General features: G+C 33.7%; 1 protein-coding gene across 1 annotated transcript in view; it reads left to right on the top strand.

Annotated features, from left to right (window-relative positions):
* LOC135211065 (ionotropic receptor 93a-like) overlaps positions 1–15,390 on the top strand; it is a 116,292-nt gene that overhangs the window by 53,425 nt on the left and 47,477 nt on the right. Inside the window, 4 exon segments of the mRNA XM_064244125.1 lie at positions 4,461–4,904; positions 7,858–8,103; positions 9,605–9,754; positions 10,649–10,764. Of these exon segments, the coding sequence (XP_064100195.1) occupies positions 4,787–4,904; positions 7,858–8,103; positions 9,605–9,754; positions 10,649–10,764 (630 nt within the window). The 5' untranslated portion in view covers positions 4,461–4,786.

The following is a 15,390-nucleotide window of genomic DNA, read 5'->3' as shown; positions in this document are numbered from 1 at the left end:
CCATTTCTTATAATAAGGATTGAACTAAAGGATATAGAAAGAAATACACTCGATTTATAAAGAACGAAAATAAGTGCATCGAAGCTTTTAGAGACCTAAAGTCCATAGAAGAAAATATGAAACGTTAAGCAAATCATTTATCTTCATTTAGGAATACAGGTCATTTTTTACTCACGTGGAATTACAGACTCCCTTTGGTGGATAAATGAGAGCGCTTCATTCCAGTTTATCTTTCTGATTAAGTTACAATAAAACAGGTGAATAGTGTACTAATAAATTAACGACAGGCCATTGATTTTACCTGTCTCTTGTCATGATTGTAAATATCATTCACTACAAACAAGCAGCATTTAGTACCCAAGGAGTACCTTCTCGTTGTTTATGTGGTGATTGATTTTATTCTAATGCGTGACATGAAAATGAAAATTAATGAGTCTGTTCAAGGAAGGACAATATGATGATGTTGTTATCCATTGATTTTCATATATCTGTGCTTTTAATTCATAGTATTGTCGCAGAACTTTAACCTACAACTTTTCAAAAATATAACTGAAGCTTTAAGCTTTTTCTGCCTATGATCCTGTCATCATTTTTAATAGCAGAATTGAAATAAGATTTCAAGCTTTATACCTAGAAAAGCCAAATGAGAAAATTTAATTTTCCTTCAGAAAAATATGGAATTTCAGTGATTACCTACCAGTAAATAGTGCCTTTTTGATTTTGAGAAGCCTGGGAAATAGATTCGCAAAGACCCAAGAATCATTCTTGAGTAAAAAAAATAAATAAATATATAAAGTAACCTCTATCCCATAAGCTTTCTCAGTGCTATCTTTATTATTGGGCAATAATGGAATGATATTGCGTCACATGCCTGGTATAAGTAATTCGTATTCTGACCTGCGCCAATGCGACTGGGAGCTGTTTGTATTTATCTTGGTCATCACTTTTCCGGGAGTGATTTAAACGGTTCATCACTATTATTAGTTGCTGTGACTTATAATGTTGCGGAACGAAAGTGTTGACGCTAATAGAGAGTGTTATTTATTTACATGTATGGAATATAGATCGACATATTTCACAGGTTCAGTTTGATTTGTACAAACAAACACATTATACATACACAAATACCCTCCCAACCACCCACACACACACACACACACACACACACACACACACACACACATATATATATATATATATATATATATATATATATATATATATATATATGTGTGTGTGTGTGTGTGTGTGTGTGTGTGTGTATGTGTGTATATATATTATATATTATATATATATATATATATATATATATATATATATATATATAGATAGATAGATTATATATATATATATATATATATATATGTATATACATATATATCTATATATATATATATATATATATATATATATATATATATATATTGCTCAACAGTTTCCAAAAGGGGAGGTGACTCAACAATTTCTTTATATATCCTCATAATTTTCCGTCTTTGGTTCTTACTTTCTATTCAGTTCTTTTTTCAGTGATTCTAATACTTTCCTACTTTTACCTGTTCTTTGAATTACTCCTTTTCAAATCGTTCAACCATAGTGTACATTTGTTCCTGAAAGATTGTATAAATCAACCATTTCAGTCCTTCCACCAACTTTAATATCATTTACAGTTATGTTTACCAGATTTCAATTTACACTCATAAGCATGCTCTTACTTACAGTTATATTCAGTGTTTTTCTGAATAAAGATATTTTTCAACGCTTTTACTAGTCTCTGCAGAATCCTAGTCATTATTCAACGGTTGCTGCAACTACACCTGACCTTTTCCTATCAGTGTAAGCATTTCAATAGGAAAAACTGAACTCATAAGTCCATTTCTCACTTCTACACTGGTTTCCGGTCTCATACTCCAACATATCCTTGCCTTCCTATATATAAACTACTCATCACTCTGTCAAAATTACTTTCCACACTAAACACCCTCTATTTACTCCACAGTATATGTATGACAGTGTAATACTAAACTTTTTGTATTTCTGTGTACTCCACATGAAAGTATTTTCCATTACTTTTGATTGATTCTACCGATCAATCTATGCCAATCTTCCATTTTTAGTAATTCTATTCCCAGGCTCTTTCCTTACATAAAATACTACTAAAAATATTCCTTGGAGTATTAGGACATGTTATGACCTTGTAAATCTCACAGTGACCTCAACTTCTTTAGATCTTATACGAAATCGTAATGAGTGCTGTTATCATCCCTTTAGAACATTTCCCATGTCCAGGTAGACATTACACCTTGAGGTCACATTCTGTCACCGCTGCAATGAAGTATTTTACTTTTATCTCACCTACTTCTTGTGTCTTTCCAATCTTGGACCTATTTTCTAGTCTCATTTATATTCTCAGCAGTCAACAATACGTTCATATCACCAAACTACTCTGTTTAAATAGAACGCATTAGCAATACCATTTTCCAAAAAAAGTGCTGTTATCGTTCTTTATAACTTGAAAAAATTATGTCTATGGTAGTTGTATCAAATCCCAGTGACCAAGAGATGCCCATTAACGAAACAAAATTAATCTTTGTTGCAAGTATGGTGTGAAAACATGGAAGTCAATTTTCTCAAAGCTTCCTTTGGCAGTCAACGTTACTCTCGTCTTTCAATACTTATTGATCTGAAATATTCGTTACTGTATATTTTCATTTATCGAGATTATGTCTTGGCTCATTCTATTCTATGTAGTACATTGCTAGGATATCAGTTCACTACTTATTTTGTTTGCCTTGGGATCTTTCTCATTACTTTTTGGTCCTTATAGTAATTATACCTTTTCTTGAATATTTATATGTTTCTTCCTCTATTTCTGTTATCTGCAATCGGAATATCATAAGAATTTAAAGGAATATACATAAAAAGTTATATATATATATATATATATATATATATATATATATATATATATATATATACATGTGTGTGTGTGTGTGTGTTATATGCATATATATATATATATATATATATATATATATATATATATATATATATATACCACCGAATGTCTGAATATTCTTCCTTCGATAAAGAACTTAACTTTTTCGTATCAGACACGGATAACCACATTGTTGTTTTTATTAATAACTTATATTCACCAGTGCAAATATTTCCTACGTGGAGGCCGGAGAAACCTTTCATACTTCAAAGTACACAGTACTTTACGTTTGGCATTCTTCAGTGATTGCTATTCATGATAATTATCTGGTTCCCTCAGCAATCAATAAGACTAACTCAAACCCCAGGCTTCCTATATTTATTACTTACGCCGTAAAATAATGGCAATAGATGATTCAATAGTTACTACCAATTACCTTTTGATTACTCATGGTCATGTGCCCAGCTGAGGGTCCTAACTCGAGTCTTTCCAAGACTGAAGTCTGTTTGTGTTTTTGTGGCTCTTGGTAAGTCCTTCACATTTCTCTTCCGTCAGATTGTCTCTTAGTACTGACGCAGATAACAGTTACTTTTCTTTTGCTCTTTTTCAGACTATAATTGTGCAATAGTAGAGGCATATGGATGTACTACATTTATACATTAGTATGCATAGCTGCACACATATAAGCTTGTGTATAATCAGGCGTTTATATGTAAGAGAGCTCTACAGATAATATAATCAATTATACAGCACATACTATACAGTTCCACATTCAGCCATTTATATATATATATATATATATATATATATATATATATATATATATATATATATACATATATATATTATATATATATATATATATATATATATATATATATATATATATATATATATATATATATATATATATATATAGTGTGTGTGTGTGTCTTTTAACAAAATTAGCAAATTAGCTAAATGTATTTTACTCCATTACTGAAATATTTTTGTATTATTTTATCTATTTCAATAGAATCTGAAAAATACAAATACATCCAGTCAAATTATCAATATTTTAAATATCAATATTCATACATTTTCATTTTCTGATGCAAATATGTTCAACAATACCATCTCAGGAATTTTACCCAAAGTTGAGTTCAATTTTTTTCGTCTAAGGAGGGAATTGATTAGTTGAAATATAATTACTGAGGCAAACTCAGTTCGTGGAAATGAATATTTTAACCTCACTTTTCGAATGGCATATTTTATACCGCTCGGTTATTTATTAATTACCAAAATAAATTATTGACCATTTCTGATTAAAAGACAAAGCTAATCTCCTGATATTTCACAGAATAGTATTTCATTAGGGTTCCGCCTGTCGTATTCAGATGTCTTAGGATTATATAGATCTACGTTATACGCGAATAAGATCAGAAACTACTTTATTCTAATTACCTTAAATTGCTTGTTTTTTTTTCGTTTTGAACTGACATAAATGTTTGTCATTAACAAGAATGTTTATCTCCTTTCTCAACAGATAAGACAGTTCCAAGGGTGATGGTGAGCCTTGGCAACTTTCGAAAATACGATCTGGACGACATTCAGGAGATTTATATTGAGCGAGTTATTGGATGTCATAGTCTAACTACCTCCCTCTAAGCAACGTATCCCCCTACCCCACTACCCATCCCCCAACCCCTTTCCCTTTTAAACTTTCCAGCATCCCCCTGCAGTAACCCTCAAACCATAGACGACGGTGGGAACACCTTCGTTAGCCCTGAGGTCTCAGGGTAGCTTGAAAACCCTTCCGTCCCCGACAACCCTGAATCCCCAGAAACCAGCCCTGAAACCCTTCAACCAATCATGGCTCCGGGATCTGAACTTTCCTTGAGGTCATGGTCGTGGATAAGGATTCTCCTTTTCATGTTAACTTCCGTCGGTCTCTCCCAAGCGCAACTGGACAACGAGGACTCTCTTCTAGGTATGTAGAAAAGATCCCAAGTCTTTGTAAAATAGATTCTGAGTCTTTATAGAAGAGATTCCAAATCTTTGTAGAAAAGATTCCAGGTTTTTGTAGAAACGACTCCAAATCGTTGTAGAGAAGATTCTAAGTTTTTGTTGATAAGAGTCCAAGTATTTATGAAAAAAATTCCAAGCCTTTGTAAAAGATATTGCAAGTCTTTGTAGAAAAAATCCAAGCCCTTGTAGGAAAAATTTCAAATCTATGTAGAAAAAAAAATTCGAGTACTTGTAGAAAAGATTCCAAGCTTTTGTAGAAAAGATTCCAAGTCTTTGTAAAAGATATTCCAAGTCTTTGTAGCAAAAATTCCAAGCCCTAGTAGAAAAGATTCTAAGTCTTTATAGAAAAGATTCTGAGTCTTTGTAAAAGGTATTCCAAGTCTTTGTAGAAAAAATCAAATTCCTAGTAGGAAAAATTCCAAGTCTTGGTAAAAGAGACTCAAAGCCTTTGTAGAAAAGATTCCGAGTCTGCATTGAAAAGATTCCAAGTCTATGTAGTAATGATTCCAAGTCTTTAGAGTAACGTTTGGAAGTCTTTGAAGAAAAAATTCCAGCTCTGTAAAAAAAATTCCGATTCTTCGTTATTTCAAGTCATGTAGGCAAGAAACGAAAATCCAGCTACAGGCATGGACCAAGTTATAAATATCTGCAAGAACAAGTCTAAACGAACATTCATAATAATCATTTTGCTTGGTATGCCTCGTAATTGCACAACTTTACTTATAGATTCCAAATAATTATAGCTAATCTGAATACAGTTATGCGTTGTTTTCAATGGCACGATATCATCTATTTGTGCACTGGAAGTACGAAATAAATATACATCTCGATCGGTTCCAACGCAGCAGACATTAATGAAGTTTAGGGAGGGCCACCTTTCGTTGTTTGGGTTTCCGTTCGTTGACACAAGGAGCAATTTTCATGTCAAAGACAGAAAAACTGTTGTAACGAACACAAATGTCGGTAACAGTTTAAAAGAAAATACCATGCTATATTTCGTCCTTAATAATACAATTAATTGTATTATGTCTTCTGGATAAAGAATAACCTAAGTGTCGTTCAAAAATGTTAAGCAACCAGGCACTCGTCAGTCATTTGCAGTTATCAATTTTAGCTTTCATAAAATTGCACCAAGGGGAACCTACTGTAGTATTTTGAAAGATACGATAATTCGAGTCCTTAAGGACACTCGCCAATACATTTTAAATGTATGATAGATGGAGCGGGGAATCCAGTCAAAAATCAGAGACATATTCAATGTCAGTGTTTATTAAATATTATGGGAAAGAATGTGCCTAATAACAAATAAATATAGGAACCTATGATGAATTATATGGGAATTTTTCAAAAAACATAATTCAGTGGAATCTGATAAAAAATAAAAAAGATCTGTAACCCACTAAATGTCAGCTGTCAGTAATTATCTTGCGAATGTAACCATGACAAAGAAACGTGATTAACTATAACTCATTACTTGGGAATCTCTTTCAAGTTATTATTCAATGAATACAATCCTCCTTGAGAAAAATAGTCATAATAAATAGCCAATCAGTGAATAGTTATATCTGTTCATGTACTCAGTGAACGTGACAACGGGCCAAAGCCGATCCAAACCATAATTACTTGACGACCGCAGTGATGGCGGAGTTCTCAATTATGCAGTTTCATGCAATTCTTTATTCAGCTCTTATTCTATGTAAAACAGAGTGAGAATCTGCAAATCATCATTGTAGCTGTTCTCAAGAGTAGATTTATGCATCTCGTCCAATTATAAATTATTTATTCATGACACTCCTCATGCAAAAAGGTCGATAATCGAGGTACAAGTTCGTGGGCGACCACCATATCTAATTAAACGAAATGATGCAATAAGGATGTTGTAGTTCTCTGATGAAATGGTAATATACTCTGCCAAATGAACCAAAATAATAGTTATTAGCATTAAAAAATAAGTTACGGATGTAATATTATTCATATAATACAGGTATGATAATGATTAACATAAATATACATATATATACATACATATATACATATATATGTATACTATACGTATAAATATATACATAAACATAAATAGGTCTATATATATATACACATACACACACACCACACACACACACATATATATATATATATATATATATATATATATATATATATATATATATATATATATATATATAAACCTTTAGTACAAAAAGAACATTTCACTAAGTAGTGTGATTTTCGGAGTTAAATTCGTTTGTCATTCCAGTTAAGGATATGAAGTCAACGTAGATTAAACGTGTAAAATTTGTGAAGAACCCATTTTACGATAAACATAATTCATGACAATGTTGGGACATAAATATATTGTTATCTTACCTAATACTTATTTTATCGGTAGCTATATCGTAACTCATTTTGCTTTCTTGGCTTTTCACTGCTAGTATGTTACACGGATGTCATTATTCTAATGTGCTTGTTCGCTTTGTAAATAACCCTGAGAAAAAAGACAAGCTTGCATTTGTAATTTGAATTTGTAATTTAAGGATTTTATATTGAATGTATTGTATAAGTTTTCTGTAAAAGAAAATGATTGAGATGGCTTTATCTGTGCGTCCGCACTTTTTCTGTCCGCACTCAAATCTTAAAATCTGCTGAGGCTAGAGGGCTGCAAATTGGCATATTGATCATCCACCTTCTAAACATCAAACATACCAAATTGCAGTTCTCTAGCCTCTGTAGTTTTTATTTTATTGAAGGTTAAAATTAGCCATGATCGTGAGTCTGCAAACGTTATAGAACAGGCCACTACCTTGCCATGGCTGAAATTTTCATGGGCCGTGGCTCACACAACATACAGAAAACTCGATTGCACCCAAGAAAATTCGGCATCCTTTTTACTAAGTCTTGTTTCTATTTGTTTCCAGGAGTTTACATGGAGTCCGGAATGGTGCAAGGTCTGCGACCGGAGGCGATGGACATCATGAAGACAGCCGTGAAAACGGCTTCGACGGCCATGAAACGCGGCTCCCTTGGCGTCGTGTTCTTAGAGTCTATGAACGACACCATGCCAGAGAATATGTCAGCGGTCATGACGTTGGCAAACTGCGACAAAACCCACGCCTTTGCCCCAATGCTCGCGCAGATGGGAAAACTCCACATCGCCATTACAGGTAGGCGTTCGCGATTCACTTTCATATTGCAGCAGGATTAACAGACTGAGAACCGTCGTCAGTGGGACTCCAGACAGACTGATAATTGTGTTGTATTGCATTGTTTTGGTATGGAGTTTTTTTTTTTTTTTGTACAGTTAACGTATGAGTTTCGCACGATATGAAAATAAGTAGGAATGACAAATCAAATAAGTGACATCATTATCAAAGTCAAGAGAGTTAAACACTTTTCTCTTGTATAGTACAAACATACGCTTAAATTTAGTATTACAAAAAGTTTTTTCATTCTTACCCTCCACTTTTATATCGATTTCCCTGTAAAATTTTGAGTAAATTCATACGTAAGTGGAAGCAAAGTATCAGGGACAAAAGGCTCGAGCGGATGCTCGCAATTAGTCACCTGCGACGGAAGGTGTAACACGTAAGTTCAATAGTGCTGGTGAAAGAGACATCATCCGTTTTCATACTCTAGGTTCCAAAATATAAATCTAATGATTTCAGTTGGAAACGTGTTTATGATTCTACGTCATTATCATATTGACAAATAAGAGACCCTTCCGGGGTTGGGGGGGTTGGTGGTCGGTTGTTTTTTCGAAGTAGTTTAACAAATGGCGTCAATGTTGTTAATGATGAACCTTAATTCTATTCTGAGAATAAAACTATACAAATGTTTCACATGAACACCTAATGGAATAGGAATAACAATGGCTATTTCTTATGAGACGTTAGTGCATTTGTGAAGGTCGGGGGGAGGGAGTGTCGTCTTGTTTGTCTTTTCAGTGAAACTGCTGTGGACAGTTTCCTGTTTAGTTGTTTGATGTAAATGTATTCTTATGCATTTACAAGTTGTAAATGTATCAAAATATATGTATAAAAAATGTATAAATTGTTGTCACAATTTGCAAGCTCTGAGCAGCATTTGTATACACTTAAGTTAAACTGGAAGCCATAATTTGATTTTGAAATTAGAGTCAGTATCATTCTTAGTACTTAAGCTATACAATAAAACTATAAGAGTATATCGCCCAAAAAAGTATTACTGCACTATACAACGTGATATGTCATCCCTTTTCCATCCCAGACTTCCAGTGAAAATAGCTCTCGCGATAAAACTTCTGAGAAGCGATCCAAGAAATATCTATCTTACCCTACCTTGCAGGTCTTATTGGAATGCATTTAGTGTGTGCAAGTGTTTTAGCTGATCCTTCCCTCCATTCAACAGTTAAGCCAAATACGAGCTGTAGATCCTTGTATGGACTTCTCTTAATAAACTAGATCTCTTTGTCTTGATGACCAACAACTACAAGTCCCTCGCTTACCCTTTCCATTGTCTTCTGCACTGAATAAACGAAAAAGGCCGAAATCTTGGTCAGAAAGCCTAAATCCCACATAATCAATCTATCACTGGCTTTCATGTCTTGCATAAATGTCGGGTGCAGAGCACATCACCATCTCTAATCAAAGACAAGCCCTCATTTGCATAAAATCTGTCACCACCCAGATGCTGGATGCCGGAGACTGAGGTACTCGACCGCGCTCTCCGTGCCTTTGGTCAGCGGTTCCAGGGACATCGTACAGCTCTTCACAGACCTTCGCATGATGAACACGCTTACCTGGAACGACATCACCATCATCCATGATGACTCAGTCTGTGAGTTGAAACTGTTGTTTGGTCGTTTTCTTGCGATAGGTGTTAGTTGAAGTTAGTAATATAGAAGTTGTGTTCATTGGGCGAATCTAGAAAATTTGGGGTGAGGTTGATGTCTGTTAGCATGGACCAGTATAAGCAGAATGTTTATGCGTGTATGTGCATTTCATCTGATTTGATTTATTGTTATCAGTCGGCATTATGCCAGGGTTATTAGTGCAGGTATACGTGTATTGCTAGATCGCCTCTTGCTCACATCTCTCTCTCTCTCTACACACACAGAAATATATATATATATATATATATATATATATATATATATATATATATATATATATACATATAAACATATATTATATATATATATATATATATATATATATATATATATATATATATATATTATGGTAGGTTAAGGCATCTGGAACGCCGCAGATTTAGAACGGACAGGATGGATAATAGCCATCGTATCATTTTAAGTTTATTGACCAAAATTTTCGGGACATTAGGTATCATCATCAGTGCTGTAAAGTATACAAAATTGAAATATTAAAAACAGACTCAGTAAAATGACATTTTACTGAGTCTGTTGTTAATATATCAACCTTGTATATTTTGCAGCCCTAATGATGAAACCTAATGTCTCGAAAATTTTGGTCAATAAACTTAAAATACTACGATGGCTATTATCCATCCTGTTTCCTCCTATATATATATATATATATATATATATATATATATATATATATATATATATATATATATATATATATATATATATATATTGAAAGAGGGATTGTCATATGCTCTCTTTCCTTATCTTAAGTATCAAAGAACATAATTTTCATTTTATCAAAATCTAATTTTAACCTCCTCTTCGTTTCTCCTCCTGAGCAGCAAAGGTCGAAATAGGAGATGTGGTGAGCATCCTCACAGCCCCTACAGACATGTCGAGGGAAACCGCCATCACCCTGGTGGACTTGACAACCCCCGAGACTTCTTCCATGAAGTGAGTGCCATGGAAACGATATCATTTCAGAATTTGGAAATCTGCAAGACGTTACGCAGTCCCTTCCTTTTTTGGGGGGTGGGGTGCCAATACCTGGCTGGTTATAGGATACCTTCTCCCGCCTCCCAGGTCTGCCGTTGCAGAGAATTGCTTAAAATGAGCTGGCTTTTCCTTATCTAGCAATGCCTAGCTTCTAGTAATCAATTATAGATTCCTTGTCCTTTTTCCAAATATAGATATTAAATGCGTAGTAAAACCTGAAATAAATGAAAGTTTAAGATTTATACTCATTTAAGACATTGTTACTACCGACATTGCATGCTAGATTTATAAGAGCTAGTACATAGGTGAAGTAAATCACACTGAATTTCAGCAAATAGGGCACCCAGAACTGTCACTCGCCAATGAAATCCTTGATGTTTAACATCTCTACAGATATATATATTCACGAGTATTACCTAATATACATGAAGACTGTGAACGTAAGTAATGAGTCTGGCTTTAACATTTGGGGAAATTCGAACAGTTACGAGTAAAATAGTAAATGAATATGTTAGCATGAATATCATGTATATAGAAATTCCCCTTCTGTGATATTCCCGAACTAACGTAAATTAGATATTAAACGATATTTGTAGCTTAATGATTGTCTATAAATCTCGGTGATGTGATAAAAAAAATTCTTAAAAAAAGACCTGGCGGTGTATTCCAAACGTATCAATTATTCCCCTTGGTGAAATTCGCCCAGTGGAATGTTTGATAAAAATATTCATATATATATATATATATATATATATTATATATAATATTAATTATATTAGTATGAAGAATATATATATATATATATATATATATATATAATAATATATAATTAATAATATATATATATATATATGCATAAATGTTTGTACTTGAGGCGTGCGTTGGTGTATGTGTGCCTAAAAGGAGAGTTTGTGGGAGAGGTCTGTTAAATTAACTTATCATTTTCATGTGTAAATCCTGTGCCTGTATTTTAGATGGTGCCCAGAAAAAATTATGGCTAAGTTAACGTTTGTTTTCGGTGTTCTTGTTAAAGGTAGTTGTATGCTGAGTCAATTTTGCTAAGCGGTGAGAATTGATCAATTCTCCTTCATTACTACTGCAACCTATTACTCGATCACAAATTAGATTTTTTTACCTATAGTTTTCATTTTTGGACACCTCTCTCTCTCTCTCTCTCTCTCTCTCTCCCCTCTTCCTCTCTTCTCATCTCTCTCTCTCTTCTTCTCTTCCTCTCAAGGGAAAACAAAGCATTCCATAGATTAATTAGGTAATAATGCAGTAATGTCAATAACCGGAAAGATGAAAACACATCAGACTTTTTTAAAAAATTGAGCGTCCATTTCACAATGGTTTTTCATATTTGGTTTTCAAAGTGGCTTGATGTAATCGAATTGGCTTTTCTTTCCTCGATGTTAAAATCGTTTCCTTCTTGCAATATTCAATCCCAGCATTAGTTACCGTCTACATTAAAACTTTATTGGTCCACTGTAGAAGGTTCTTTGTAGCCTCAGGTAGTTGTCTACTTTAGCGTAAGTCTAAGTTATGCCATCACGTGCCCATGCCCAAATTGCTTTTAAGGGTATGGAAGACCTGTTACTGACCTCTAGACTTATCTCAGCTAACGGAGACCCCATGTAGTATTTCTTTGGTCTCCATTTGCATGTTTTTTGCTTATTTTACCTTTACATTGCCTTACTTTTTACTTGTTATTCTTATCCATTGAAAATAATCAGAACAGGGCACAATGTGTCCTGAAGATAATGACAGAGACGAATGACAAGGCAGCGATGAGTTTCCGTCCATTCTATGTGATTTATCGGAGCTCTGTCTCGCGACTGGAACGTATTAGACTGTCAAAGTTGTCCACACAAGTTGAGGAATTTCGTGTCAGTAAAATGAATGCTTCAGGAGTTTATTTGAAAATACAGATAGTTTTTTTATGAGCAGATGCCTTTTAGTATTTTGAGAACAAAACTATTGTGCCGGCTTTGTCTGTCCGCCCTCAGATCAGAGAAACTAATGACTCTAGCGTTCTATAAATTTGCATGTTGATCATCCGGCCACCAATCATCAAACATCCCAAATTGCAGCCCTCTAGTCTCAGTAGTTTTTATTTTATTTAAGGTTTAAGTTAGCAATACTGATGCGTCTGGCAACGATATAGGCCAGGCCACCTCCGGGCCGTTGTTAAAGTTTCATGGACTGCGGCCCATACAGTATTATACCGAGACCACCGAAAGATAGATCTATTTTTGGTGGCCTTCATTATACGATGTGCAGAAACCTCGATTGCACCGAAGAAACTTCTGCGCAATTTTCGCTTGTGCTCTTTTGCTTTCGGTACTGCGTGTCGGAGTACTGAAAGGTAGAATGGAACTGGTAAATTTTATATAAAGGAAAAAGAAAAGATTGATTATATTGATCACAAAAGCTGGGACACTGCTGCGTGATGGTAATTATGCACTAATATGATATCAGCTATGCGTGTACTCACCCCGATAGTTGGACCAGAGTGTTTACGTTTTACTGCTTTATGAATGAATGAATCAGAGGGAGAATTAAATAATGAATGACAGTATCTTTAAATGTGATTTATGAAGAAAATAGAATAACATTCTTATTTCTTGTAAATATCTGAAAGAAGGATGTCTCTTACAAGCATTACGTTTTTTTCTGGCATTAAATCTAAAAGAATATATCGTTTGCTTACACATATTTAAATTCGAAAGTGGTACATCTTGTTTGAACTTTGCTGTTTTAAAGATGTTTCAATCCTGTATGTATTGAAAGATCAGAGGACAGCTGGATTTCAAAATGAAAATGATAGTGATACATTAATGTTAAATGGCCTTAACTCCATGTACATACATACATACATACATACATACATACATACATACATACATACATACATACATACATACATACATATTGTTAAGGCTATCTAACATTCATCAGTCACTTCTCATTGCTAATGTGAACCCAGCAATTATTCAAACGAAATTTACTGAAACAATACACAAATTCATAAAATACGTATTTACATACATATATATATTATACTTATATATACATATATAACTATATATATATATATATATATATATATATATATATAAATATATATAAATTTATATATACATATCATATCAACGAGATAAGGCTATCTAACATTCATCAGTCACTTCTCATTTCTAATTTGAACCCAGCAATTATTTAGACGAAATTTACTGAAACAATACACAAATTCATAAAATACGTATTTACATACATATATATATTATACTTATATATACATATATAACTATATATGTATATAATATATATATAATATATGTATGTATATGCATAGAAATATGTGTATGTATCTATAAATAATACACACACACACACACACATATATATATATATATATATATATATATATATATATATATATATATGATATAGATATAGATATAGAGATAGATAGAGATATAGATGATATCATAGATATAGATATCGCGAAATGAAATTGCTTCGTGATATTAACTTTTTAAATTACTAGTACCCTGACGTATGAAATTAGTTGTACTGAACTCTTAAAGATAATTGTAAAAGAAAACTAACGTAAGTGTCCACAAGAACATTAAAAAAAATAACAGTGTATCACAGACAACAAATACACCTCTCATTTCGCAACGATTTCCTAAATAAGCAAACAAACCTAGTATGAGTAATTGCTCTTCAAAGGGAACCCACTACGAATTCCTAAAACTGCTGTTGCATAATGTAAGGATGACGTGATTCTTGGAAATGACATTAGATGCGCACGTTCGTACCAGACTAGAACAAGGAAAATAAATAAAAATGAAATATTACAGAATAAGACGAAGACGCGTTTTGTTTTTACGTCCACACGTTTAAAATCTATTACGGAAGTCTCTGTGATATTTACATTTTCATGAAGAGAATCTAATCCGCACCGTCTTCGGAAAAATCTATGTTAATCAGATTTGATTTCTGAAATTTAATTAAGCTGGCAATCACTGGGGCACTGTCAGAGAGATCTCAAAGGGATGAAGTACAAGGTTCTATAGCATAGTTAGGGAGGGTGAAGGAAAGAGGCGGGAATAGTTTGGGAGGGAAAAAAGGGGGGAAAAAGGGGGGTGGGGCGGGGGCGGGGGCTTAAAGTGAAAAGCTAAATGTGGGCTCGGCAGCTAGGGGATGAAAGAACGCTGCTAGCACCCTTCACCAATGCCTGCGGTGTACCACGTGAGATTCGCAGATAGTGCTACTATTAACTAAACTGTCTCAGTTGCAATAAACTGGGAAATTATCTAATCGTTTTTAACATCGCCTGGCACAGGTCTTATCAGGCACACTGATTTAGTAATTAAAAAAGCATATATATAGAATGAAGATTGCCAATATTGCCACCGTTGTCATGTATTGTCCCAAACACTGGTTATGCCAAAGGCAGTACTCTAAGCAACAATATGTATACCATACAACATCCAAGTCCTCTTTTCTACCTTTGCCACGCACAGTTTCGCGAACGGGAAGAGGTCACCTGTGTCCAACATGTGATCTTAGTTGAAAATATTTT

The sequence above is a fragment of the Macrobrachium nipponense genome, chromosome 4, assembly GCF_015104395.2.
Source record: "Macrobrachium nipponense isolate FS-2020 chromosome 4, ASM1510439v2, whole genome shotgun sequence".
NCBI lineage: Eukaryota > Metazoa > Arthropoda > Malacostraca > Decapoda > Palaemonidae > Macrobrachium > Macrobrachium nipponense.
This window is presented reverse-complemented; position numbering and strand designations above follow the sequence as displayed.